The sequence below is a fragment of the Trichomycterus rosablanca genome, chromosome 16, assembly GCF_030014385.1.
Source record: "Trichomycterus rosablanca isolate fTriRos1 chromosome 16, fTriRos1.hap1, whole genome shotgun sequence".
NCBI classification, from domain to species: Eukaryota; Metazoa; Chordata; class Actinopteri; order Siluriformes; family Trichomycteridae; genus Trichomycterus; species Trichomycterus rosablanca.
The window spans coordinates 14,140,448-14,166,655 of NC_086003.1; the positions used below are offsets into that span (position 1 = coordinate 14,140,448).

The following is a 26,208-nucleotide window of genomic DNA, read 5'->3' on the forward strand; positions in this document are numbered from 1 at the left end:
GTGTCTGATCCACTCATACCAGCATAACACACACTAACACACCACCACCATGTCAGTGTCACTGCAGTGCTGAGAATCATCCACCACCTAAATAATACTTGCTCTGTGGTGGTCCTGACAATTGAAGAACAGGGTGAAAGGGGGTAACAAAGCATGCAGAGAAACGATGGATTACAGTCAGTAATTGTAGAACTACAAAGTGCTTCTATAAGTGGAGCTGATAAAATGGACAGTGAGTGTAGAAACAAGGGGGTGGTTTTAATGTTATGGCTGATCAGTGTATATATATATATATATATATATATATTCTTTCTAAGAAAGTGACAGCAAAGGCTGGATTGGATGAATTGGCGTCCTGTCTGGGGTGTGTTACTGCATTGTGACCAGTGATTCCGCGACTCTGACCAGGATAAAGCGATGGTAAACGATAAAAATAAAATAAAAGTCCTCTTTCCAGGTCAGTAGGTGGCGGTAATAAACACTTCAGTTTAATTTAGAGCGCTGCATTCATAGAAGAAGTTAAGCGACCGGGAAGTGAATAGTTGACACGTAGGTAGCAGAGTTGGTTGTGTTGTTAGTGCTGAACTGTGCAGGTAAGCTCAGTTTGTTTATATATATAAAATATTAAAACATAAATAATAAAGCGTGGATATTTACTCACTTGTTTATATGCTGTATTTTGCGCTGAGAGTTTATTTAATTTCTCCTGAGCTTGATGGCGTTTAGTGGAACGTGAGCTCAGGATGTTACACTCAGTAATGTTTGTTAGTGATTTAGCAGTGATTTCAGTTTATTTACAGAGTTTCATCGTTTTTATAATGTTTTGTGTGCTTAAATCTTCTTAAATGTAGCATTTGGGCACTTTACTGGGTTATTTATTATATGTGCGTCTATATAAGGGTTTTATGATCTAATTAGCTAGCTAGCTGGCTAAAATGATGACTATTTTAGTCATTTGTCTAACTAGAGAGGATAGATGGATGGATGGATGGATGGATGGATGGATGGACGGACGGACAGACAGACAGATATTATGTATAGATAGACAGACAGATATTATAGATAGATAGATAGATAGATAGATAGATAGATAGATAGATAGATAGATAGATACAGATGGATAGACAGACAGACAGACAGACAGATATTATGTATAGATAGACAGACAGATATTATAGACAGATATGATAGATAGATAGATAGATAGATAGATAGATAGATACAGATGGACAGACAGACAGACAGACAGACAGATAGATAGATAGATACAGATGGATAGACAGATAGACAGATAGATAGATAGATAGATAGATAGATAGACAGACAGACAGACAGACAGACAGACAGACAGACAGATAGATAGATAGATGATAGACAGACAGATAGATAGACAGACAGACAGACAGACAGATAGATAGACAGACCTTTATAAATCCCAGAGGGAAAAATAAAACCAGAAAACACAATAACGTAGGCATATACAAAGTCTCTGCTATATACAAATATGGAACTAAAACACATCATAATTTCTATACAACATATAATAATTTATGCATACATATACTGAGTACACATACAACCCCAAATCAGAAAAAGTTGGGAAATGCAAATAATAATAATAATTAAAAAAAAACAGAGTTTTGGACTTGTTGCTGATAACAGTCTGGATGGTCCTTTTCATCTTTGGTCTGGAGCACACGGCATTAATTTTTTCCAAAAAAAGACCTGGAATGCTGATTCATCTGATCACAATACACGTTTCCACTGTGTGATGGTCCATCCAAGATGCCTCTGAGCCCAGAGAAGTCGACGCCGCTTTTGGGCATGGTTAACATAAGGCTTCTTTTTTGCACAGTAAAGGTTTAAGTGGCATTTGTGCATGTAACTCTGTATTGTAGTGCTTAACAAAGATTTGCCAAAGTAATCCCTCACCCATGTGGTTATATCAGCTATTGTTGAGTGGCGGTTCTTGATGCAGTGCCATCTGAGGGGTCGAAGATCACGGGCGTTCAGCTTAAGCTTGCGCTCTTGGCCTTTACGCACTGAAATTCTTCCTGATTCCTTGAATGGTTTAATGATATTATGCACTGTAGAGGGAGAAATATGCAAATCCCTTCCAATCGTTCTTTGAGGTTCATTGTTTGTAAACATTTCAATCATTTTCTCACACATTTGTTGACAAACTGGAGATCCTCTGGCTCTGATCATCTTTGCTCATCAAGGACTCAGCCTTTTCTGGATGCTGCTTTTGCACCAAACCATGATTAAAATCACCTGCTGACATCATCTGATTGGAATCACATCATTTTTTAGTTGTTTCACCTCAGGTACTGTAACATAATCTTTAAACCTAATTAATTTAAATCTTGAATTTCCCCCATGGGGAGTCTGGGGACAAATGATGGTGGTCAGATTTGCAGTGGATCCAGACCCACTCAGAAACACTGAATGCTTGACCCCAGTTCATGTCAGAGCATCACTAACCTATTTACTCAGTACTTTCTACTTTACTTAAAACCAAAGGGTAACTAAGATCAGCCAGTCCACTCTCTGCCCATTTGTTGATTTATATATTTATATATTTATATATTTATTTACTTTTAATATAACCAGTGTGTTTTGAGGAAACTGTGCAGAAATGGTGAGAACATTCCCAACCGGCTGATGGCACAGCTGAGATTCAAACTTTGGATCTCAATGGTAGTGAGCTACCGTACTTCTGTGTTGCACCACCCGAGTACCATTTCAATGATTAAGGAGTCTTTAAAACCAATGGCAGGTGAAAATATGTGTCTAGAGTGGGCACTTGATTGTTTCGGCCAGTGAGGAGGAGGTATAAGCGGCAAGAGAATTGCATCAAGGGAATTAGTAACGATATAGAAGGGAAAATATATTGGGAACGTGATGTCATGTGATTGGCCTTGCTGTCTGCTGTTTTTTTCCTAGGAACACTAATACTTCATTTCAAGACTTAATAACATAATCCAAGCCTTTGTTTATTTATGTATTTTTTTTAATTAAGGTCGCTTGCAATGTCAGGGTTTGACTTCAACACAGACTTCTACCAGTCTACATACAGTGTAGATGGCCAAAATCAAGGTGAAAATGCCTATGGAAATGCAGAGGACCCATACAACAAGTAAGTTTCAAATTCATTGAATGCTGTTTGATGTTTAAAATGCTATTTTACATTTAACATTAGAGATGCACTAATTCTATTTTTCTGTTCTATTTTATAAATGTCAGCGTACAAAAATACTGATTGTTCAACTTCTGTTAATGGGAACTACTTATGTCAACATAAAAATGTGTATTAGTACACCGACCAGGCATAACATTATGACCACTGACTGGTGAAGTAAATAACACTGATCTCTTTATCGAGCGGATTGAATTGCTATAACATGGACCGAAGATTAGATCACCACGCAACCCCACACCCCCCCCACCCCCACAGACGCCTTTCCAAAGATTTTTTCACTCATTAAAAATAAATGGCAGAATGAATGGGACAGTAAACCACACAACAAATTGTATGAAATAGAGTCGACCGTAGGAAAATGCTACACTAGAATGGACAGTCGTCTAAACCAAACTATTATTACAAGATGCCGGATCGGACACTCCAGACTAACACGCCAGCACCTTCTTACAGGGGAAACTGCACCAACTTGCCAATTATGCAAAACCCCCCTAACAATCAAACACATATTGACGGACTGCCCAACACTAAACACAGAAAGACTGAAATTCTTTAATGAAAACAATGTACAAAACCTGCTTAAGACATCACCAGGGAAAATACAGATTTTTTTTGTCACCCTTAAATCTAAAACATCTTTTATAATTTGATTAAAATGACATACACTTAAATGACATACACTTACACAACAATGTACCGCTGTATAAATAGCCTAAATGTGCTGATACGGCATTAAACATAAACAAACAAAATTATCACTTTATCACGGCCCCTGTTAGTGGGTGGGATATATTAGGCAGCAAGTGTCCTCAAAGTCGAGACAAAATGAGCAGGCGTAAGGATTCGAGCGAGTTTGACGAGGGCCAAATTGTGATGGCTAGACGACTGGGTCAGAGCATCTCCAAAACTGCAGCTCTTGTGGGGTGTCTGCAGTGGTCAGTATCTATCAAAGTGGTCCAAGGAAGGAACAGTGGTAAACCGGCGACAGGGTCATGGGCGGTCAAGGCTCAATGATGCACGTGGGGAGAGAAGGCTGGCCCGTGTGGTCTGATCCAACAGACGAGCTACTGTAGCTCAAATTGCTGAAGAAGTTAATGCTGGTTCTGATAGAAAGGGGTCAGAATACACAGTGCATCACAGTTGCAGGGCTGTTTTAGCGGCAAAATGGGGACCAACACAATATTAGGAAGGTGGTTATAATGTTATGCCTCATCGGTGTATGCATGTATTGCAAGTACACCAGATAATACAAACAAAACTAATTGCTGCTTTTTTGGGGGCGTACGATTAGTTACGCCTGTAATCCAGAATTAAGTTCTATACCGTAACAAAAAATATGAATGTAAATGTTCATGTTGCGATGACTGTGATGTAAAATAATGTTAAAATAATTTAAAGTCCAAACATTTGAGTGGTTAACGAGAACGCTACTTTACATGTCACACAAGCTCAGTGCAAAACACGAACACGGAAACGGTACAAATCCGACCTCTTCCCTACACACTCGCTCCCTACGCCCTATAAAGCACTTAACATTCTTAAAGGGCCAGACTATATATTTTATAATTCAAATTACACGACAGGTGAGACATTCTTTTTTCTTAATATACAGTGTATCACAAAAGTCAGTACACCCCTCACATTTCTGCAGATATTTAAGTATATCTTTTCATGGGACAACACTGACAAAATGACACTTTGACACAATGAAAAGTAGTCTGTGTGCAGCTTATATAACAGTGTAAATTTATTCTTCCCTCAAAATAACTCAATATACAGCCATTAATGTCTAAACCACCGGCAACAAAAGTGAGTACACCCCTTAGTGAAAGTTCCTGAAGTGTCAATATTTTGTGTGGCCACCATTATTTCCCAGAACTGCCTTAACTCTCCTGGGCATGGAGTTTACCAGAGTTTCACAGGTTGCCACTGGAATGCTTTTCCACTCCTCCATGACAACATCACGGAGCTGGCGGATATTTGAGACTTTGCGCTCCTCCACCTTCCGCTTGAGGATACCCCAAAGATGTTCTATTGGGTTTAGGTCTGGAGACATGCTTGGCCAGTCCATCACCTTTACCCTCAGCCTCTTCAATAAAGCAGTGGTCGTCTTAGAGGTGTGTTTGGGGTCATTATCATGCTGGAACACTGCCATGGGACCCAGTTTCCAGAGGGAGGGGATCATGCTCTGCTTCAGTATTTCACAGTACATATTGGAGTTCATGTGTCCCTCAATGAAATGTAACTCCCCAACACCTGCTGCACTCATGCAGCCCCAGACCATGGCATTCCCACCACCATGCTTGACTGTAGGCATGACACACTTATCTTTGTACTCCTCACCTGATTGCCGCCACACATGCTTGAGACCATCTGAACCAAACTAATTAATCTTGGTCTCATCAGACCATAGGACATGGTTCCAGTAATCCATGTCCTTTGTTGACATGTCTTCAGCAAACTGTTTGTGGGCTTTCTTGTGTAGAGACTTCAGAAGAGGCTTCCTTCTGGGGTGACAGCCATGCAGACCAATTTGATGTAGTGTGCGGCGTATGGTCTGAGCACTGACAGGCTGACCCCCCACCTTTTCAATCTCTGCAGCAATGCTGACAGCACTCCTGCGCCTATCTTTCAAAGACAGCAGTTGGATGTGACGCTGAGCACGTGCACTCAGCTTCTTTGGACGACCAACGCGAGGTCTGTTCTGAGTGGACCCTGCTCTTTTAAAACGCTGGATGATCTTGGCCACTGTGCTGCAGCTCAGTTTCAGGGTGTTGGCAATCTTATTGTAGCCTTGGCTATCTTCATGTAGCGCAACAATTCGTCTTTTAAGATCCTCAGAGAGTTCTTTGCCATTAGGTGCCATGTTGGAACTTTCAGTGACCAGTATGAGAGAGTGTGAGAGCTGTACTACTAAATTGAACACACCTGCTCCCTATGCACACCTGAGACCTAGTAACACTAACAAATCACATGACATTTTGTAGGGAAAATGACAAGCAGTGCTCAATTTGGACATTTAGGGGTGTAGTCTCTTAGGGGTGTACTCACTTTTGTTGCCGGTGGTTTAGACATTAATGGCTGTATATTGAGTTATTTTGAGGGAAGAATAAATTTACACTGTTATATAAGCTGCACACAGACTACTTTTCATTGTGTCAAAGTGTCATTTTGTCAGTGTTGTCCCATGAAAAGATATACTTAAATATCTGCAGAAATGTGAGGGGTGTACTCACTTTTGTGATACACTGTAGCGCTTTTATTTAGAAAAAAATAGTTCTTAAATAGGCAGGAAAATCTATGGCAGACAAGAGTCAGAACAGCGGATTGGGCGTAACGTTATTATTACTGTTTGCTCCTTGACGAGCCGTTTTCCAGTTTCTGCTCGTTAGCGCACAGCTAACGCTAGCCAATCACACAGTCCACAACCAATCAGCGAGCTCCAACCGCCTACCCCTCCCACCCCTCCCTTACTGTGGATGCGCGCATGTCCTAAAGTCTCAGTTTTCAAGGTAAACCTGAAGCAGAAATTTGGCGCTTCACATTTAAAAAATACCGTAACCATTTTTAAATACCGCGGTATACCGTAATACCGTCATACCGCCCAACCCTAGTCTGCAGCATCACAATAAGAATCTAGAATGGTAAGCCCCATCTCCAATCGTATCAGGTCCGGTTTGCAAGGCCATCCTGACCCTAGCCATATGCTCTACACCCATGCTGGCTGAGGAAAGCTGCAGGTTATCACATGCCTTCTCCACTCATCAGATATTTCTTTCTCACACTGGACAGTCGTGGATTTCTACAAAGAACATAACAGGCTCTTTGTATTTCTTCAGCACTTGTTGTGGCTCCTCGTCTAGACAGTGGATATTGCTGGTACAGCCACAAAAAGATGACTAGCTGTTCGGCACTTCTTCTTATAGATGTGGACAATTTGGTCTGTAGAGCACCTGACCTGACACGTAGCTCCGCCGAGGCTTAAACCCAGGAATCTGGAGTGGAAGTCTAGCCTCTAGTACAGTACTGTTAAAAGAAAATTCCAGCATTGACTTCCTTTCTCTACTCTATTACATATAACACATTGATAATGCAAAGAAAAAATGCATTTATCGACAAAGGTTAGATTAAAACAGGGCGAATCAATTCCTAAACTGCTCCAAAGTTGTGTATGCCTTGCAATGTTGTTGTAGGTTTCCTCCAGAATCTCCAGTTTCCTCCCACAGTCTGATGAACAGTAGCCAATCCACCCACTGATGAATCATGTGTAACCTGTAACTACTTGTCCTGCCACGAATGTAACCAAAGTGTAAAACATGATCCTAATAAAGAGACAAACCTTCTACCTTGTAGCATAAAATTCCCAAATAAGTCTAGATCAGTGAGCATAAAGAGCGTTCTAACAACCCTAGTTAATACTTGTAAGCTTAAATATACCAATCAGCCATAACATTACAACCACCTCCTTGTTTCTACACATTCTGTTCATTTGATCAGCTCCACTTACCATATAAAGGCACTTTGTAGTTCTACAATTACTGACTGTAGTCCATCTGTTTCTCTGCATGCTTTGTTAGCCCCCTTTCATGCTGTTCTTCAATGGTCAGGACCCCCACAGGACCACTACAGAGCAGGTATTATTTGGGTGGTGGGTCATTCTCAGTACTGCAGTGACACTGACCTGGTGGTGGTGTGTTAGTGTGTGTTGTGCTGGGATGTGTGGATAAGACACAGGAATGCTGCTGGAGTTTTTAAACACCTCACTGTCACTGCTGGACTGAGAATAGTCCACCAACCAAAAATATCCAGCCAACAGCGCCCTGTGGGCAGCGTCCTGTGACCCACTGATGAAGGTCTAGAAGATGACCGACTCAAACAGCAGCAATAGATGAGCGATCGTCTCTGACTTCACATCTACAAGGTGGACCAACTACTTGGGAGTGTCTAATAGAGTGGACAGTGAGTGGACACTGTATTTAAAAACTCCAGCAGCACTGCTGTGTCTGATCCACTCATACCAGCATAACACACACTAACACACCACCACAATGTCAGTGTCACTGCAGTGCTGAGAATGATCCACCACCTAAATAATACCTACTATGTAGTGGTTCTTTGGGGGTCCTGACTGGGGATGTAACGATGCACCAATACACAGTTAAAAATCGATGCATTTTTGCCACGATTTAAATCGGTAATTCAAGTAAAATGAATCGATATTCACTTTAAACAGCAAAGGGCACTTGCACTAGCCACCTCACCTGGTTGCCAAATCGGGCTTGATTCAAAATGGGTGAAAATTCAAAGGTTGCGGTGGTGATTTATACCTGACTTGGCAACCCTGTCACTACACAGTTCTAGAAAAAAGGCAACCGCAGGTGAAGATGTGGAACTTGAGGATGCCCCCTCCTCTTTCAAATCAGAAGTGTGGCAGCATTTTGTCTTCCTCAAGACCGAAAATGAAAGAAGATAATGGACAAAACAAAAACAACAGGATACTGAAGTACACAAATAGCACAACGAACATGATAAACATATAAACCCAGAAGCTCCAGTCACCCCGCGTAAGCGAAGATCATTCATTAAAGGGCAAACCACACTAACAAGCGCGTTTACACAACCGCGTTACATCCCTACTACACACCTATGCATCTCCAGCTAGATGGTGGCCTAACCCTTCCCAGTAGGCCCTCTATCTAATTTACAATACCGATTAAGAATAACGGAATAATCTTATATACCAAGCCTCAAACAAGCAAAATAGATTACGAGGTGCACTGGCATTTTTATGGCAAAAGATATGAGGCCATTTTCAGTAGATGAAAATGAGGGATTTCGATTGTTGGTTAACACACTGGAGCCCAAATACTGCATTCCATTGCCCCCGCACTTTAGCCATACTGTAATGCCAGCACTTTACTTTACAGCACTTTACCAAGCTTAGAAGGAGCACAGGCAGAACCTTAGTTTATTTATTTGAGATTATTTTTTTATTTGTATTATATATTTATTTATATAATGTGGGATTTGTTTTAAAATTTCATTTAACTTTTTTACACAAAATGTGAAATCTGAGGGGAAATGTGCAGCATTGTTTTGATTGTTTTTTATTTAGATAAATAAAAGATAAGCAAAGAGAAATGATAAAATGAAACTCATTTGTCTTTAATTTCATTTTGATTAAAAAAAAATCATATCGTGAACTCAGTATCGTGAATCGTATCGCATCGTGGGTAGAGTGTATCGTTACATCCCTAGTCCTGACCATTGAAGAACAGGGTGAAAGCAGGCTAGAAGTGTTTCTATGTGGTAAGTGGAGCTGATAGAATGGACAGTGAGTGTAGAAACAAGGAGGTGGTTTTAATGTTATGACTGATCAGTGTATGTTTAAGGCCAATCACTAAGCCATAACAGAGACTCTTACACAAGACACAAGAACAGTTTTAACTGACCTTGAAGGCATACAATTAAATATGAAAATATAAATTGGACCATATATAAAGACAAGATAAAATAAACAGACCAAACCAAAATACCTAAGTTTGCTGCTAATGGACAGATACACCAACGAGGCATAACATTATGACCACTGACAGGTGAAGTGAATGACCTCCAAATTCCCCAGATCTTAATCCAATCGAGCATCTGTGGGATGTGCTGGACAAACAAGTCTGATCCATGGAGGCCCCACCTCACAACTTACAGTAGTTAAAGGATCTGCTGCTGACATCTTGGTTCCAGATACCACAGCACACCTACAAGGGTCTAGTGGAGTCCATGCCTCGATGGGTCAAGGCTGTTTTGGCAGCAAAATGGGGACCAGCACAATATTAAGAAAGTGGTCATAATGTTATGCCTATTCGGTGTATGTGTTAAACATGGTGTTAAAGCCCAAGAAAATAAATGTTTGATGTTTTCTACTTTCAGGCAGTACGGTGAGTATGACTATTCCCAGCAGATGGGCTACTCGGGGCCTCCGATCATGCAGCCCCAGCAGCCGTACACAGGGCAGATCTATCAACCCACACCTGCGTTTACTCCTGCCTCGACACAGTCCATGTACGGCAGCAGCTTCGAGGATGAACCCCCGCTGCTGGAGGGTAAGTCACGTACGCTTGTTTTGAAACAGACACATGAGGAGAGCTGGAAAAGGGCAAAGACTTTGTTTTGTAGACAGAAAACGTCTTGTTAGGGTGAGGTCAGAGGAGAATAACTCGGCCGGTTCGAGCTGACAGGAAGGCTATGGTAAAGCAGGAGGAAAATGTGGCCTGTTCTGATGAATCTTAAGTTGTGTTGCAATATGCAGTACAAATGCAAAGGTCAGAATTTTTGTAAACAACATTAATCCATAAATTCAATCTGCCTTGTGTCAGCACCTCGAGCTGCTGGTTTGTGGGGTGTAATGTGGGAATTGTTTTCTTGGCACACTTTTGGGCCTAATACCTTTATATAAGTTGCTGACCATGCACATCCTATTATGGCCACGATTTAGCGATCAGGCATAACATTCTGACCACCTGATTGTTTCTACATTCACTGTCCATGTTATCAGCCCAACTTACCATATAGAAGCACTTTGTAGTTCTACAATTACTGACTGTAGTCCATCAGTTTCTCTACATACTGTTTTAGCCTGCTTTCACCCTGTTCTTCAATGGTCAGGACCCTCACAGGACCACTACAGAGAAGGCATTATTTGGGTGGTGGATCATTCTCAGCACTGCAGTGAGACTGACTGGTGGTGGTGTGTTAGTGTGTGTTGTGCTGGTATGAGTGGATCAGACACAGCAGCGCTGCTGGAGTCTCACTGTCCACTCTATTAGACACTCCTGCCTAGTTGGTCCACCTTGTAGATGTTAAGTCAGAGACGGTCGCTCATCTATTGCTGCTGTTTGAGTCGGTCATCTTCTAGACCTTCATCAGTGGTCACAGGACGCTGCCCACGGGGCGCTGTTGGCTGGATATTTTTGGTTGGTGGACTATTCTCAATCCAGCAGTGACAGTGAGGTGTTTAAAAACTCCTTCAGCACTGCTGTGTCTTATCCACTCATACCAGCACAACACACACTAACACACCACCACCATGTTAGTGTCACTGCAGTGCTGATAATGATCCTGTGGGGGTCCTGACCATTGAAGAACAGCATGAAAGGGGGCTAACAAAGCATGCAGAGAAACAGATGGACTACAGTCAGTAATTGTAGAACTACAAAGTGCTTCTATATGGTAAGTGGAGCTGATAAAATGGACAGTGAGTGTAGAAACAAGGAGGTGGTTTTAATGTTATGGCCGATAGGTGTATGAATACATGTATATATGTGTAATAAGTGAATATACATGTATAATATGTGTAATCAAGTCAACATGGATCAAAATCCATCCCAAATGAATGTCTCCAAACACTGTGGATGTTTGTTTGTTTATTAGGATTTTACTGTCATGTTTTACGCTTTGGTTACATTCATGACAGGAACGTCAGTTACTCATTACACAAGATTCATCAGTTCACAAGGTTATATCGAACACAGTCATGGACAACTTAGTATCTCCAGTTAGCCTGATTTTGGACTGTGAGAGGAAACCAGAGCACCTAGAGTAATCCCACGCAGACACGGGGAGAACATGCAAACTCCACACAGAAAGGACCCGGACCGCCACACCTGGGGATCGAACCCAGGACCTTCTTGCTGTGAGGCGACAGTGCTACCCACTTAGCCACCGTGCCGCCCCCAAACACTGTGAAAGCCACATCTAAGAGATTTAAGTTTTTATTACAGTTTATTATCATATTTTAATAAACACTGTGATATTTAGAAAAGAATGAATGGAACACCTTTGTTTGTCATATATACATATACACATGTACAGTACAATAAAATAATTTCTTCGCATGTTCCAACTTGTTTGGAAGCTGGGGTCAGAGCGCAGGGTCAGCCATCGCACTGTGCCCCTGGAGCTGAGAGGAATAAGGGCCTTGCTCAAGGACCCAACAGTGGCTGCATGACAGAACTGGGATTCAAACTCTCAACGTTTCAGTTGATAGCCCAAAGCTCTACCCACTAGGCTACCACTGTCTTTATTTTATGGCCTAATCAAGACTTCATGATTGTTTATTTAATGCAGTTAATCCTGTCATCTTGGACTCCACGGCAAGAATTTAATAATCTATTGAACTGTCAGGGTAAAATTAAACCATGATGAAAATGAGGTTTTTTTATTATAAAAAAGAATAAGTGAAGTTTATGGAAACACAAATAAGTACTAACAATATTGATTGATTGATTGATTGATTGAGTACTTTATTAATCCCTGAAGGGAAATTGTGGTGTCACAGCAGCAATAACAATTATTACAAAAAACATCACACAATTACATTACAATGAGGTAAATGAAACAATAAAAAAATTAAGACAAATGTAAACACAAGTAAGATATAAAAAAATAAATAAAAAAAATTAAGTATAAAAACATCTAACAGGACAAGAACAAAGAAAATAAATGACATAAAATGACAGTCAACATTACTGTACATTGTAGCCATGTAGAATCATTTTATGGTTAATTACTTCATCATGTAACCACACATCCAAACATATATCTCAACAACTTTCTCAAAGTCAGAGAAGAATACCCGCACCACACAGAAGGATCAAAAACCACAGACCAGGTAACAGCAGCTGTATATACAAACAGATACACAGACAGAGTCAAATTACCCCAACCCAGCTCCATCTACAGCGCAGAAGCCCATGCCATACTTATGGCACTACAATATGCCTAAGGAAAACAAAAACACAAAATCTTAATATGCACAGACTCACAATCATGTCTTAAAGCCCTGGAATCATACACATCAGACCACCCTATAATCAAGAAAGGTACAAAAAACAATCAACCAGCTAACAGAACTGGAGTATGACATGAAGCTATGCTGGGTACCAGGACACAGCGGAATAGAAGGGAATGAAAAATCAGATCAATTAGCTACAGAAAAACAAACCAAAATACGGCAAACATCAAAATCCCATCAACAGATTTGAAACCACGAATACATTCCTACATCAAGGGAAAATGGCAAGTTGAATGGAACCACCAACAAACTCCGAGAAATACATCCAAACATCAATACCAAACCAAGAACTCACCAGGGACGACGCATAGACCAAACCATACACACAGGATGCAGAATTGGCCGCACCAGGGTAACCCACCAATACCTGGTAAAAGGAGAAAACCCACCATCATGTGAAACCTGCCAAACGGTTACAACTATAAAACACATTTTGATAGAATGCCCTAAATACACAAAGGAAAGACAACAAGTGCACATGCCTGAAACCATAAAAGAAATCCTTTCACAAGACAACACAAGAACAGTAACCTACCTCGCAACCATGAAAATGAAATTATAAAATGGACCAAATGATAAAGACAGATATATTATACCCAGTTCCTGCCATTAAATGACACACACGTGTTTAACATGGCGTAAAAATCCCATATAAATAAATACTTCATGTGAAATGCGTCTGAGGCATCTGATATTTTGTATTATACAACACTTAGTTCCGACCTTACAATCTGATTGGTTGAGAAGCGTTCTAACCGTGCTGATATTCGTGATAACAGCACGGCCTTTTCACACCACAACTGTATTACTCCGCTGACGCGTTGCCAGTAACGACAAGCTTCATGCACACAAACGCGCACGCAGGCGACACAGACTTTATTCCCGATCTCGTTTTAAATCCGTTATCTGATACACAATCTACTGCACTGTGTAGGGAACATAAATCAATTGTCTAATTCACTATCTAGTGCACTATGTAGGGAACATGAATCTGCGATCTGATACACAGTCTAGTGCACTATGTAGGGAACTTTAATGTGTTTGTAACGTGAACAGTTAGCTTAATAGACCAGTTAGCAGCTCCTAAGAGTTCTGTTATCACCCATATCCTTTGGTGTGTGTGAGAGGTTTTTTATTTCTTTTTTTCCCTTCGGAGGTTCTTGCCCTCCTCTTCTTCTTGTTGTTCTTACCTCCCTAAAATGAGTTTTTGCAACTTGGGATGTCTGCTTTGTAGTGTTAAACTTTATATTCGTTGTGGAACTACTTTTTTGGCGGAAGGTATTGTCAATATTAAAGCATATTCAGTATGAAATTCAGGGCTTCTTTGATTTATTTTCTTTCTATATTTTGTAAAAACTGTTGTATAAAAGCAATAGAACACTCACACGGCTGTGATTTGGTCGCAGGCACGAGCCGAAGGCTCTCGTGTTCTATTGCTTAATTGGGGTTTTGGAAAGTCATTCCTTGGCTTTAAAAATGAGCTTTCATCTTTTGTTAAAATAAATGACATTGTAAATAATAATGCACTCAAGAAGAGTCAAATGTTTTGTTCCGTTTGTTTGTTCATATACAAACGTTTGCAATTTGCTAGGAAAAACATGGGATCATTTTTGCCTGTTTTTTATTTATGGAACAGAATTCCTGTCCCATTAGCAGTATGATTTCAGTTAAGCTTTTTTCACTGGCTTACATAAAATGGGTCATTTCTTCATTTTTCCTTTTCGTTTTTAAGAACTCGGAATCAAATTTGACCACATCTGGCAGAAGACACTAACAGTGCTGCACCCCATGAAGGCAGCAGATGGCAGCATAATGAACGAAACGGATCTGGCTGGTCCCATGGTGTTCTGTCTGGCCTTCGGGGCCACACTGTTGCTCGTAAGTGGCACTGTTGACTCAGCAGTGGAATCTTGTTTTTAATCAAGGAGATTTATGGGGTTTAACTTAAATCTATGATGTAAGTATGGATTAATCTTGTTTTATGAGGCCTAGCAAACAATGACTGTGTTTACTGTTCCAGATCTGGTCTGGTGTAAATTCTGCAGGGTGTTTACCTTCACCCGGAAACAAATCTGAATATTTTTTATTTGTTTTTTTGTTTTTTTATGTGTACAGACGGGTAAAATCCAGTTTGGCTACGTGTATGGCATCAGCGTTATCGGGTGCTTGGGTATGTACTGCTTGCTAAACCTCATGAGCATGACGGGCGTCTCGTTCGGCTGTGTGGCCAGCGTTCTGGGGTACTGTCTGTTACCCATGATCGTCCTCTCCAGCTTTGGCGTGCTCTTCTCTTTACAGTAAGTAACCTTGTATTATTAAACTGGCGTCATTCAGTAATCAGAACCTCAAATGTGTACAGGTGAACAGAGAACTTACTTGATATTGTCTGATGATGTCCTGTGGACGGAAATGGCACCAATTTGACGGAATATCCCTTAAGCCTTTTATGTACTGCATGTATTCTATGGTACTGTCCTTTTTCCATTGCTAAGTGACCGGTACTGTACCTAATTAACCTGTTTTAAATCTGCTTACCCTTCTTGACCAGGGACCAAGCATACTGGATTTTAATACGTACCATATTGCACCACTGGGTACCTTGCAGTCAAAAAAGGGCATTCGAAATGGTCCTGGTTTCAAGGCCAGTACCAGTTATGGATTTGTCCTTAACATATCAGTCAATTCGTGCAGCACGGTGGCCCGGTGGGTGGCACTGGCACCTCACGGCAAGGAGGTCCTGGGTTCGATTCCCAGCCGGAGCGGTCCGGGTCCTTTCTGTGTGGAGTTTGCATGTTCTCCCCGCGTCTGAGTGGGTTTCTTCCGGTTTCCACCCACAGTCCAAAGACATGCAGTCAGGTTAATCGGAGCTATGTGTGTTTTGCCCTGTGATAGACTGGCGAGCTGTCTGGGGTGTTTCCTACCCTTCACCCAGTGAATTGCATCCATCGTGATAAAGCGGTGGAAAAGCAGACAGTGAATGAATGAAATAAATATTGGCCGATTCCTACTGATGGAAAGTTGGTAAAACTACAATTTAACTATAACAAGAACATCAAACATGGTTGGAATTGGTTACATTACATTTTCAGCATTTAGCAGCGCTTTTATCCAAAGCGATTTACAGTTGTGACAGTATACAGTCTAAGCCAGGGGTGTCAAACTCAAGGCCCGCCACGTCATTTTATGTGGTCTGCGAGAGCTTAAAAGACGTATGATTGTTGTGATGGTTCGAGTTAGGGCTGCACGATATTTCGTTTCAGCATCGTCATCGCAATGTTGACGCATGCGCATGCGCGATAGTCACCTCGCAGGACGTGCGATGTTTCTTAATGCAAATTATATCAAATACGTCATGCTACAACTTTTTTGCTGCTTGACACAAAACGAAAATTCACACCGTTCTCATTTTCAATGACGGCTCACACGCCTTGTGTACTGAGGGTTCATTGAGATTTCGGACTCGTGATTCCTGATTCAGTACAAAGATTCGAATCATTAACCCGATGATAAAAATACGGAACAAAGCGCGTCCCGTATCGGTTCGATACGGAACGCGACATTTAGTTTTCAAATACGGAACGATTCCGTATTTTACGGGACGGTTGGCAACCCTAGCGCTAACATGTCAATATAACATCTCGATTCGTGTACAGAAAACGGTTACATTTGCTGACAAGCCCAAACTTGCTATTATAAAACGGATAGTTCCGGTCCTAAAATCTGATTGGCTGAGCCGCGTTCGAAGCCGTTGTAAAATCGTAAAATCGTCAAAAACGTCATCCCCGTGCTAAAATCACAGTAATGCACGGCCTCTCGTGGCTTATTGCTTTAATAAAAACACTCGTTAAAAATCAATAATTATTTATTTACGTTTGAAAATAACTATCCGCTCCGTCAGCCATGTTTATTTTTCTGTGAGAGGAGATATTGAAGCTTTCTTAGTTTAATGCTCAGTTTGAACCAAGTACAAAGATGTAGCTTGTCATAATCTTTTGTATCCCTTGTAGGCACCACCCTTTTTCACAGATGAGCCCCTTATTTAGAGTAAGATACATGCATTCCTGCAAAATGCATGCATTTTTTTAATATCGCAATATATATCGCAGGGGGAAAAAAAATCGCAATGTCAGTTTTTTCCAATATCGTGCAGCCCTAGTTCGAGTAGTTACAGAGACGTACTTATGATTTAATGGGACACCTGTTGACATCGTAGTCATAGCAACTAACTTTGACTTTGCTAAGTCACTTTTACGTTTTAGTGGCAAAAAAACACGGGGTAAAGTCAGTTGCGTAAACAATAACAAAAGGAAGTGAATTCTACTGCAAGCCAATACAGAATCATTATCTGTAAGTAGTAGACATTTATATTCTCAGTTGTTTGTAAATGTTTTGCGAGTATGTTACAGCAATTCAGTTAGGAATTTACCGTAATTCCGTAATTAAATACGGTTATTACCATTACTACAGCAATTACTATTTTTACACAAAATGCTAACTCGTTAGTGCTGTTTTACGTTTGGTTAACTGTCATATTGTACTAGATGTAACACTTAACTACAGCTATGTGCATGAACCATGTATTTCCCCGTATATTTCAGAGGCATGCTGGGAATGGTCTTAGCAGCTGCCATCATTGGCTGGTGCAGCTTCTCCGCTTCAAAGATCTTCATCTCGGCTTTAGCGATGGACGGGCAGCAGCTTTTGGTGGCCTACCCGTGCGCTCTGCTATACGGAGTTTTCGCCCTCATATCGGTATTTTGAACTCCCACTGGACATGCCACCCACCGAAACACAATTTTACTCAGTGGCCACTTTGTGTGTGTGTGTCCACTGAGCCGTGATCGGGCCACACCTCTACAGTTTAGCACATTCCATTGTGATCATCTGCAGGAAGTCCTTTACTATTTCCTGTTTGTTCAGTTCAGTTTACTCCAAAGACTGCTTCACTTTCATGATTGGTTTGTCTGACCAGCTAGTGTATGACCAACCTTTATTTCTTTCACCTCCATTCTTCGTAATGTGCAACGGTCATTTAAAATGTGTTTAAAAGCTTTGGTCAGTACACAGGGTCCAAGTCATTGTCCTCTGCATCTTTTATGCTTTTACTTTGTCATGTTTATATGTGCAATATTGCTAAAACATGCTGCACCAAGAGGGCAGTAAAATGTGGGCAATACTTCAATCCCCCGTCTTTTAACCCTTATTTTGGTCAATGAATAAACTTCTAAAGTAAGACGTACATTTCCGCTTTGTTAATATGCCTTTGCCATCATGGGTGTGTTCGAAAACCTAGTGGGCTCTCTAGATAGACAGCATTTTACATCATCCTACATGCGCTCTCGAGAAGAAGGATGTTCGAATTCTTAGATGCCATTAAATGATGCCTAGTAAGGCACCTTAAATTTGACCGCTATTTTGACTGAATAATGAGGGAGCATCCAATGCTGCCTTAGCGGTGAAGGCAATCCCAGCATTCAGTGCGGCACAACTTTTCTAGGCTAACTGTGTTAAACTGATGTAATCGCTGTCTAAGCAGTGTGTCTGAATAAAGTGTCTTATACACTAATCAGCCATAACATTAAAACCACACTCTTGTTTCTACACTCACTGTCCATTTTATCAGCTCCACTTACCATATAGAAGCACTTTGTAGTTCTACAATTACTGACTGCAGTCCATCTGTTTCTCTACATACAGTTTTAGCCTGCTTTCACCCTGTTCTTCAATGGTCAGGACCACCACAGAACAGATATGATTTAGGTGGTGGATCATTCTCAGCACTGCAGTGACACTGACATGGTGGTGGTGTATTAGTGTGTGTTGTGCTGGTAAGAGTGGATCAGACACAGCAGCGCTGCTGGAGTTTTTAAATACCGTGTCCACTCACTGTCCACTCTATTAGACACTCCTACCTTGTAGATGTAAAGTCAGAGTCGATCGCTCATCTGTTGCTGCTGTTCTTCATCTTCTAGACCTTCATCAGTGGTCACGTTACACTGCCCATGGGGCACTGTTGGCTGGATATTTTTGGTTGGGGGACTATTCTTAGTCTAGCAGTGACAGTGAGGTGTTTAAAAACTCCAGCAGCGCTGCTGTGTCTGATCCACTCATACCAGCACAACACATACTAACACACCACCACCATGTCAGTGTCAGTGCAGTGCTGAGAATGATCCACCACCCAAATAATACCTGCTCTGTGGTGGTCCTGGGAGAGTCCTGACCATTAAAGAACAGCATGAAAGGGGGCTAACAAAGCATTACAGACTACAGTCAGTAATTGTAGAACTACAAAGTGCTCCTATATGGTAAGTGAAGCCGATAAAATGGACAATGTGTGTAGAAACAAGGAGCTGGTTTTAATGTTAAGGCTGATCGGTTTAAGTTTATGACTTATTAGAATCCTCTCTACTTAAGCAGCTGCCTATGTAAGCTCACTAGGTTTTCAAACACACCCAATGTTTTAAGATGAAAACAGAGAGTACCCAATGAAGACTGAAGTTCCTCTCGTCATATCCACTTCCCTTACATTCTTTCCCTTTTTTCCAACTTTGTACTTCAAATGTCAGGGAGCCACGACTACACACTCTAGCTATACACCATGTGATTTGCTTTTTTATGTCTACAGCTGTGGAAACGCTTGTGTTGTTACACAGGACACATTTTTCCTAAATAAACGCACAAGTTTGAGTTGGACATATTCTGTCTTTTGGACTGTATCTGAAATCCTGAATATTAGTAACCACAGTAAGCAATCATGGATTACACATTCCAAACCTCTTTGCCAGTTTATCTCAACTTAAAGCTTAATGGATAGTAATTATAACGAAAAAAGCATGTAAACAAGTCATTTGAGGATGTGGTTTCTTTATTAAAACTCACTCGAGCCACTGCACCAATGCAAATTAAATAAAGGAGCCATAAACCAAGATAGCAAGAAAATATGTTAATGTTTTTAATGTAGTGTTTAGTGTAGACTATTCATAATTGATTGTTAGGTGTTACAATCCTTTATTGTATACACCGATCAGCCATAACATTAAAACCACCTCCTTGTTTCTACACTCACTGTCCATTTTATCAGTTCCACTTACCATATAGAAGCACTTTGTAGTTCTACAATTACTGACTGTAGTCCATCTGTTTCTCTGCATGCCTTGTTAGCCCCCTTTCATGCGTTCTTCAATGGTCAGGACCCCAACAGGACCACTACAGAGCAGGTATTATTTGGGTGGTGGATCATTCTCAGCACTGCAGTTACACTGACATGGTGGTGGTGTTTTAGTGTGTGTTGTTTTGGTATGAGTGGATCAGACACAGCAGCGGTTATGGAGTTTTTAAAAACCTTACTGTCACTGCTGGACTGAGAATAGTCCACCAACCAAAAATATTCAGCCAACAGCGCCCCGTGGGCAGCGTTCTGTGACCACTGATGAAGGTTTAGAAGATGACCACCTCAAACAGCACCATTAGATGAGCGATCGTCTCTGACTTTACATCTACAAGGTGGACCAACTAGGTAGGAGTGTCTAATAGAGTGGACAGTGAGTGGACTCGGTATTTAAAAACTCCAGCAGCACTGCTGTGTCTGTGTCCACTCTTATTAGCACAACACACACTAACACACCACCACCATGTCATTGTTACTGCAGTGCTGAGAATGATCCACCACCCAAATAATGCCTGCTTTGTGGGGGTCCTGACCACTGAAGAACAGGGTGAAAGCAGGCTAAAATGTATGTAGAGAAATAGATGGACTACAGTCAGTAGTTGTAAAACTTCAAAGTGCTTCTATATGGTAAGTGGAGCTGATAAAATGGACAGTGAGTCTAGAAACAAGGAGGTGGTTTTAATGTTATGGCTGATCAGTGTATAATCAAATCATTGTCTCATGTGGCAGACTTACACTTATGACTGAATACAGTTTGTGCAATCGAGGGTTAAGGGTCTTGCTCAGGGGTCCAACAGTGGCAACTTGGCACAGGTGAGGCTTAACCTGCAACCCCCTGATTAGTTCTCCAGTACCTGAAGCACTGATCTCCCACTCAAGCTCACTACTGCTGAGATTCAGGATTTGACTTTCAGCTGTGCTATTGGACGATCTGGCATCTACACAGACATGATTGGATAAAAATCTGCCCCAAGACAAAGCCAATTATAAAAATCTGAGTTGAAAACCTTCTAATGTCAGTTTAAAACTGACGCACTCTCCAACATGCTCGCTAATGTGAAGCAAGACCTGAACTCAAACTCACTGAACACTTTCGGAGTGAGCTGGAGCTGATGTCAGCGCATTAATGAGCAATGAGAACATCTGCAACCCAGCTCTCCTTTCATTTCCTCTATTCTAGTTCATTCAGTGTTGTGCAAAACTTTGAGTGTTTTCCTAAACAGTTTAGTTCCTAATGATACACAGACATGGATAACTATGCGTAGCTAAGCCAGATCTTTGTTCTGGTTCAGCTCCTGGAATGAAACTCAACAGTACACACTTAAACACACTTTATCCATGAGCATCAGAACTGGACCACAGAGCAATGGAAGAAGGTGGCCTGGTCTGATGAATCACGTTTTCTTTTACATCACATGGCTGGCCGGGTGCGTGTGTGTCGCTTACCTGAGGAACACATGGCACCAGGATGCACTATGGAAAGAAGGCAAGCCGGCGGAGGCAGTGTGATGCTTTGGGCAATGTTCTGCTGGGGAACCTTGGGTCCTGCCATCCATGTGGATGTTACTTTGGCATGTACCACCTACCTAAGCATTATTGCAGACCATGTACACCAGTTCATGAAAACGGTATTCACTGGTGGCTGTGAACCTCTTTCAGCAGGATAATGCACCCTGCCACAAAGCAAAAATGCTTCAGGAATGGTTTGAGGAACACAACGTTGAGTTTGAGGTGTTGACTTGGCCTCCAAATTCCCCAGATCTTAATCCAATCGAGCATCTGTGGCCCCACCTCACAACTTACAGGAGTTAAAGGATCTGCTGCTAACATCTTGGTGCCAGATACCACAGCACACCTTCAGGGGTCTGGTGGAGTCCATGCCTTGATGGGTCAGGGCTGTTTTGGAAGCAAAAGAAGGGCCAACACAATATTAGGAAGGTGGTCATAATGTTATACTTGGTCGGTGTATATTAATGGATCGATAGATGGATAGATGGGCATATATAGATGGATGGATGGATGGGCGAATATATATGGATGGATGGATGGGCGAATATATATGGATGGATGGATGGGCGAATATACTGTATATGGATGGATGGATGGATGAATGGATGGGCGAATATATATGGATGGATGGATTAATGGATGGGCGAATATATATGGATGGATGGATGAGCGAATATATATGGATGGATGGATTAATGGATGGGCGAATATATATGGATGGATGGATGGGCGAATATACTGTATATGGATGGATGAATGGATGGATTAATGGATGGGCGAATATATATGGATGGATGAATAGATGAATGGGCCGATATGGATGGATGGATGGGTGAGTGCGTGGATGTTTTATTCATCCCGATTTTTTTTTTATATTGTATGGTGCAGAGGCATAAGCTGCCATCAAGGCAAAGTATTTTCCCAAGTCCATGGTTATTTCAGCACGTCAATACCAGGCCTCATTCTGCATGCACTACAACAGAGTGGCTTCAAAGACGCAGGGTGCCTCTAAGGTACAGAAAGTCTAAGGTACAAAAAATCCAATTTTAACAATAAAAAGTGTGTCCATAAAACATTATCCCAGCTGCTTTTGTGCCAAGGTCAGATGAGTACTTGGCAGTGGTTTCCCTCTTGTTGCCCTTTCATAATCTTTCATATTAAAAAAGTTCTGAATGCTGACCTTGGCTGAGGTATTCCTTGATGGCTGTGGCCTCTTTCAGCAGGTTAATACACCCTGTCACAAAGCAAAAATGGTTCAGGAATGGTTTGAGGAGCACAACAACGAGTGTTGTGAATGGATGGATGAGCGGATAGGGATGGATGGATAGATGGATGGGTGTATAGATATGGATGGATGGATGAGCGGATATAGATGCATGGATGGATGGATGGATGAGCGGATATGGATGGATGGATTGATAGAGTGATGGGCGTATAGATATGGATGGATGGATGGATGGATGGATGAGCGGATATAGATGGATGGATGGATTGATAGAGTGATGGGCGTATAGATATGGATGGATGGATGGATGGATGGATGGATGGGCAGATATATAGATAGGTGGATGGATGGATGAGTTGATGGATGGATGGATGGATGAGCGGATATAGATGGATGGATGGATTGATAGATGGATGGGCGTATAGATATGGATGGATGGATGGATGGATGGATGGATGAGCGGATATAGATGGATGGATGGATTGATAGATGGATGGGCGTATAGATATGGATGGATGGATGGATGGGCAGATATATAGATAGGTGGATGGATGGATGAATTGATGGATGATGGAAGGATGGATGGATGAGCAGATATAGATGGATGGATGGATTGATGGATGGATGGGCGTATAGATATGGATGGATGGATGGATGGGCATATAGATATGGATGGATGGATGGATGGATGGGCAGATATATAGATAGGTGGATGGATGGATGGATGGATGGATGAGCGGATATAGATGCATGGATGGATGGATGGATGGATGGATGGATGGATGGATGGATGGATGAGCGGATATAGATGCATGGATGGATGGATGGATGGATGGATGGATGGATGGATGGATGGATGGATGGATGGATGAGCGGATATAGATGCATGGATGGATGGATGGATGGATGGATGGATGGATGGATGGATGGATGAGCGGATATAGATGGATGGATGGATGGATGAGCGGATATAGATGGATGGATGGATTGATAGATGGATGGGCGTATAGATATAGATGGATGGATGGATGGATGGGCAGATATATAGATAGGTGGATGGATGGATGGATGAATTGATGGATGGATGGATGGATGAGCGGATATAGATGCATGGATGGATGGATTAATGGATGGGCGAATATACAGCATATGGATGGATGGACGGCTGTATATGGATATATGGATGGATGGACGGCTATATATGGATGGATGAATAGATGAATGGGCCGATATGGATGGATGGATGGGTGAGTGCGTGGATGTTTTATTCATCCCGATTGATTTTTTTTTTTTTTTTTATTGTATGGTGCAGAGGCATAAGCTGTCATCAAGGCAAAGTATTTTCCCAAGTCCATGGTTATTTCAGCACGTCAATACCAGGCCTCATTCTGCATGCACTACAACAGAGTGGCTTCAAAGACGCAGGGTGCCTCTAAGGTACAGAAAGTCTAAGGTACAAAAAAAATCCAATTTTAACAATAAAAAGTGTGTCCATAAAACATTATCCCAGCTGCTTTTGTGCCAAGGTCAGATGAGTACTTGGCAGTGGTTTCCCTCTTGTTGCCCTTTCATAATCTTTCATATTAAAAAGTTCTGAATGCTGACCTTGGCTGAGGTATTCCCTGATGGCTGTGGCCTCTTTCAGCAGGTTAATACACCCTGTCACAAAGCAAAAATGGTTCAGGAATGGTTTGAGGAGCACAACAACGAGCGTTGTGAATGGATGGATGAGCGGATAGGGATGGATGGATAGATAGATGGATGGGTGTATAGATATGGATGGATGGATGAGCGGATATAGATGGATGGATGGATGAGCGGATATAGATGCATAGATGGATGGATGGATGGATGGATGAGCGGATATAGATGGATGGATGGATTGATAGAGTGATGGGCGTATAGATATAGATGAATGGATGGATGGATGGGCAGATATATAGATAGGTGGATGGATGGATGGATGATGGATGGATGGATGGATGAGCGGATGGATGAGCGGATGGATGAGCGGATGGATGAGCGGATATAGATGGATGGATGGATTGATAGATGGATGGGCGTATAGATATGGATGGATGGATGGATGGATGGGCATATTATATATCTGCCCATCCATCCATCCATCCATATCTATACGCCCATCCATCTATCAATCCATCCATCCATCTATATCCGCTCATCCAGCCATCCATCCATACATCAATTCATCCATCCATCCACCTATCTATATATCTGCCCATCCATCCATCCATCCATCTATATCTATACGCCCATCCATCTATCTATCAATCCATCCATCCATCCATCTATATCCGCTCATCCATCCATCCATCCATCCATCCATCCATGCATCTATATTCGCTCATCCATCCATCCATCCATCAATTCATCCATCCACCTATCTATATATCTGCCCATCCATCTATATCTATACGCCCATCCATCAATACATCCATCCATCTATATCCGCTCATCCATCCATCCATCCATGCATCTATATCCGCTCATCCATCCATCCATCGATCCATCCATCCATCCACCTATCTATATATCTGCCCATCCATCCATCCATCCATCCTGGATGAGCGGATATAGATGGATGGATGGATGGATTGATAGATGGATGGGCGTATAGATATGGATGGATGGATGGATGGATGGGCAGATAGATGGATGGATGGATGGATGGATGGATGAGCGGATATACAACTCCTGGCAAAAATTATGGAATCACCACTCTTGGAAGATGTTCTGTCAATTGTTTAATTTTGTAGAAAAAAAATAAATCACAGACATGCCACAAAACTATCATTTTTCAAAATGTCAACCTTGTGGCATTAAGAAACAATAAAAAAAAGAAACAAATATAATAGTTGTGGTCAGTCACAATTGCATTTTTTAGATCAAGTAGAGGAAAAAAATATGGAATCACTCAAATCTGAGGAAAAAATTATGGAATCACTCTGTAATTTGCAGTTTAAAAACAAAACATCTGCAGCAGATTAGATTTGCTAATTATTCTTCAGTTTAAAAAGAGTGCTCACACCTCGGAGAGCTGTTGCACAAAGCAGATTGTCATGAATCATGGTTCCAACACAAGATATGTCAGTTGAAACAAATGAGAGGATTATAAAACTCCTTCAAGAAGATAAATCATTGTGGAATGTCGCAAAAGATGTTGGTTGTTCCCAGTAAGCTGTGTTTAAAATCTGGACCAAGTACAAACAAAATGGGAAGGTTGTAAAAGG

General features: G+C 41.4%; 1 protein-coding gene across 1 annotated transcript; it reads left to right on the top strand.

Moving 5' to 3' along the window:
- The first annotated feature begins 528 nt into the window (after window positions 1–528).
- Window positions 529–18,291, top strand: yipf5 (Yip1 domain family, member 5). The gene is made up of 6 exons (XM_063011348.1): window positions 529–593; window positions 3,023–3,139; window positions 10,130–10,302; window positions 14,785–14,930; window positions 15,168–15,349; window positions 17,651–18,291. Exons 2-6 carry the CDS (start codon window positions 3,033–3,035, stop codon window positions 17,811–17,813), a joined length of 771 nt encoding a protein of 256 aa, XP_062867418.1. The 5' UTR covers window positions 529–593; window positions 3,023–3,032; the 3' UTR covers window positions 17,814–18,291.
- Window positions 18,292–26,208: the final 7,917 nt, after the last annotated feature.

Excerpts from the sequence above, each read along its gene's own strand:
- yipf5 (XM_063011348.1), top strand. The coding sequence starts at position 3,033 with ATGTCAGGGTTTGACTTCAACACAGACTTCTACCAGTCTACATACAGT. Across the intron at positions 10,303-14,784 it reads TGAACCCCCGCTGCTGGAGG|AACTCGGAATCAAATTTGAC; the intron begins GTAAGTCACGTA and ends TTCGTTTTTAAG. Across the intron at positions 14,931-15,167 it reads TCGGGGCCACACTGTTGCTC|ACGGGTAAAATCCAGTTTGG; the intron begins GTAAGTGGCACT and ends TTATGTGTACAG.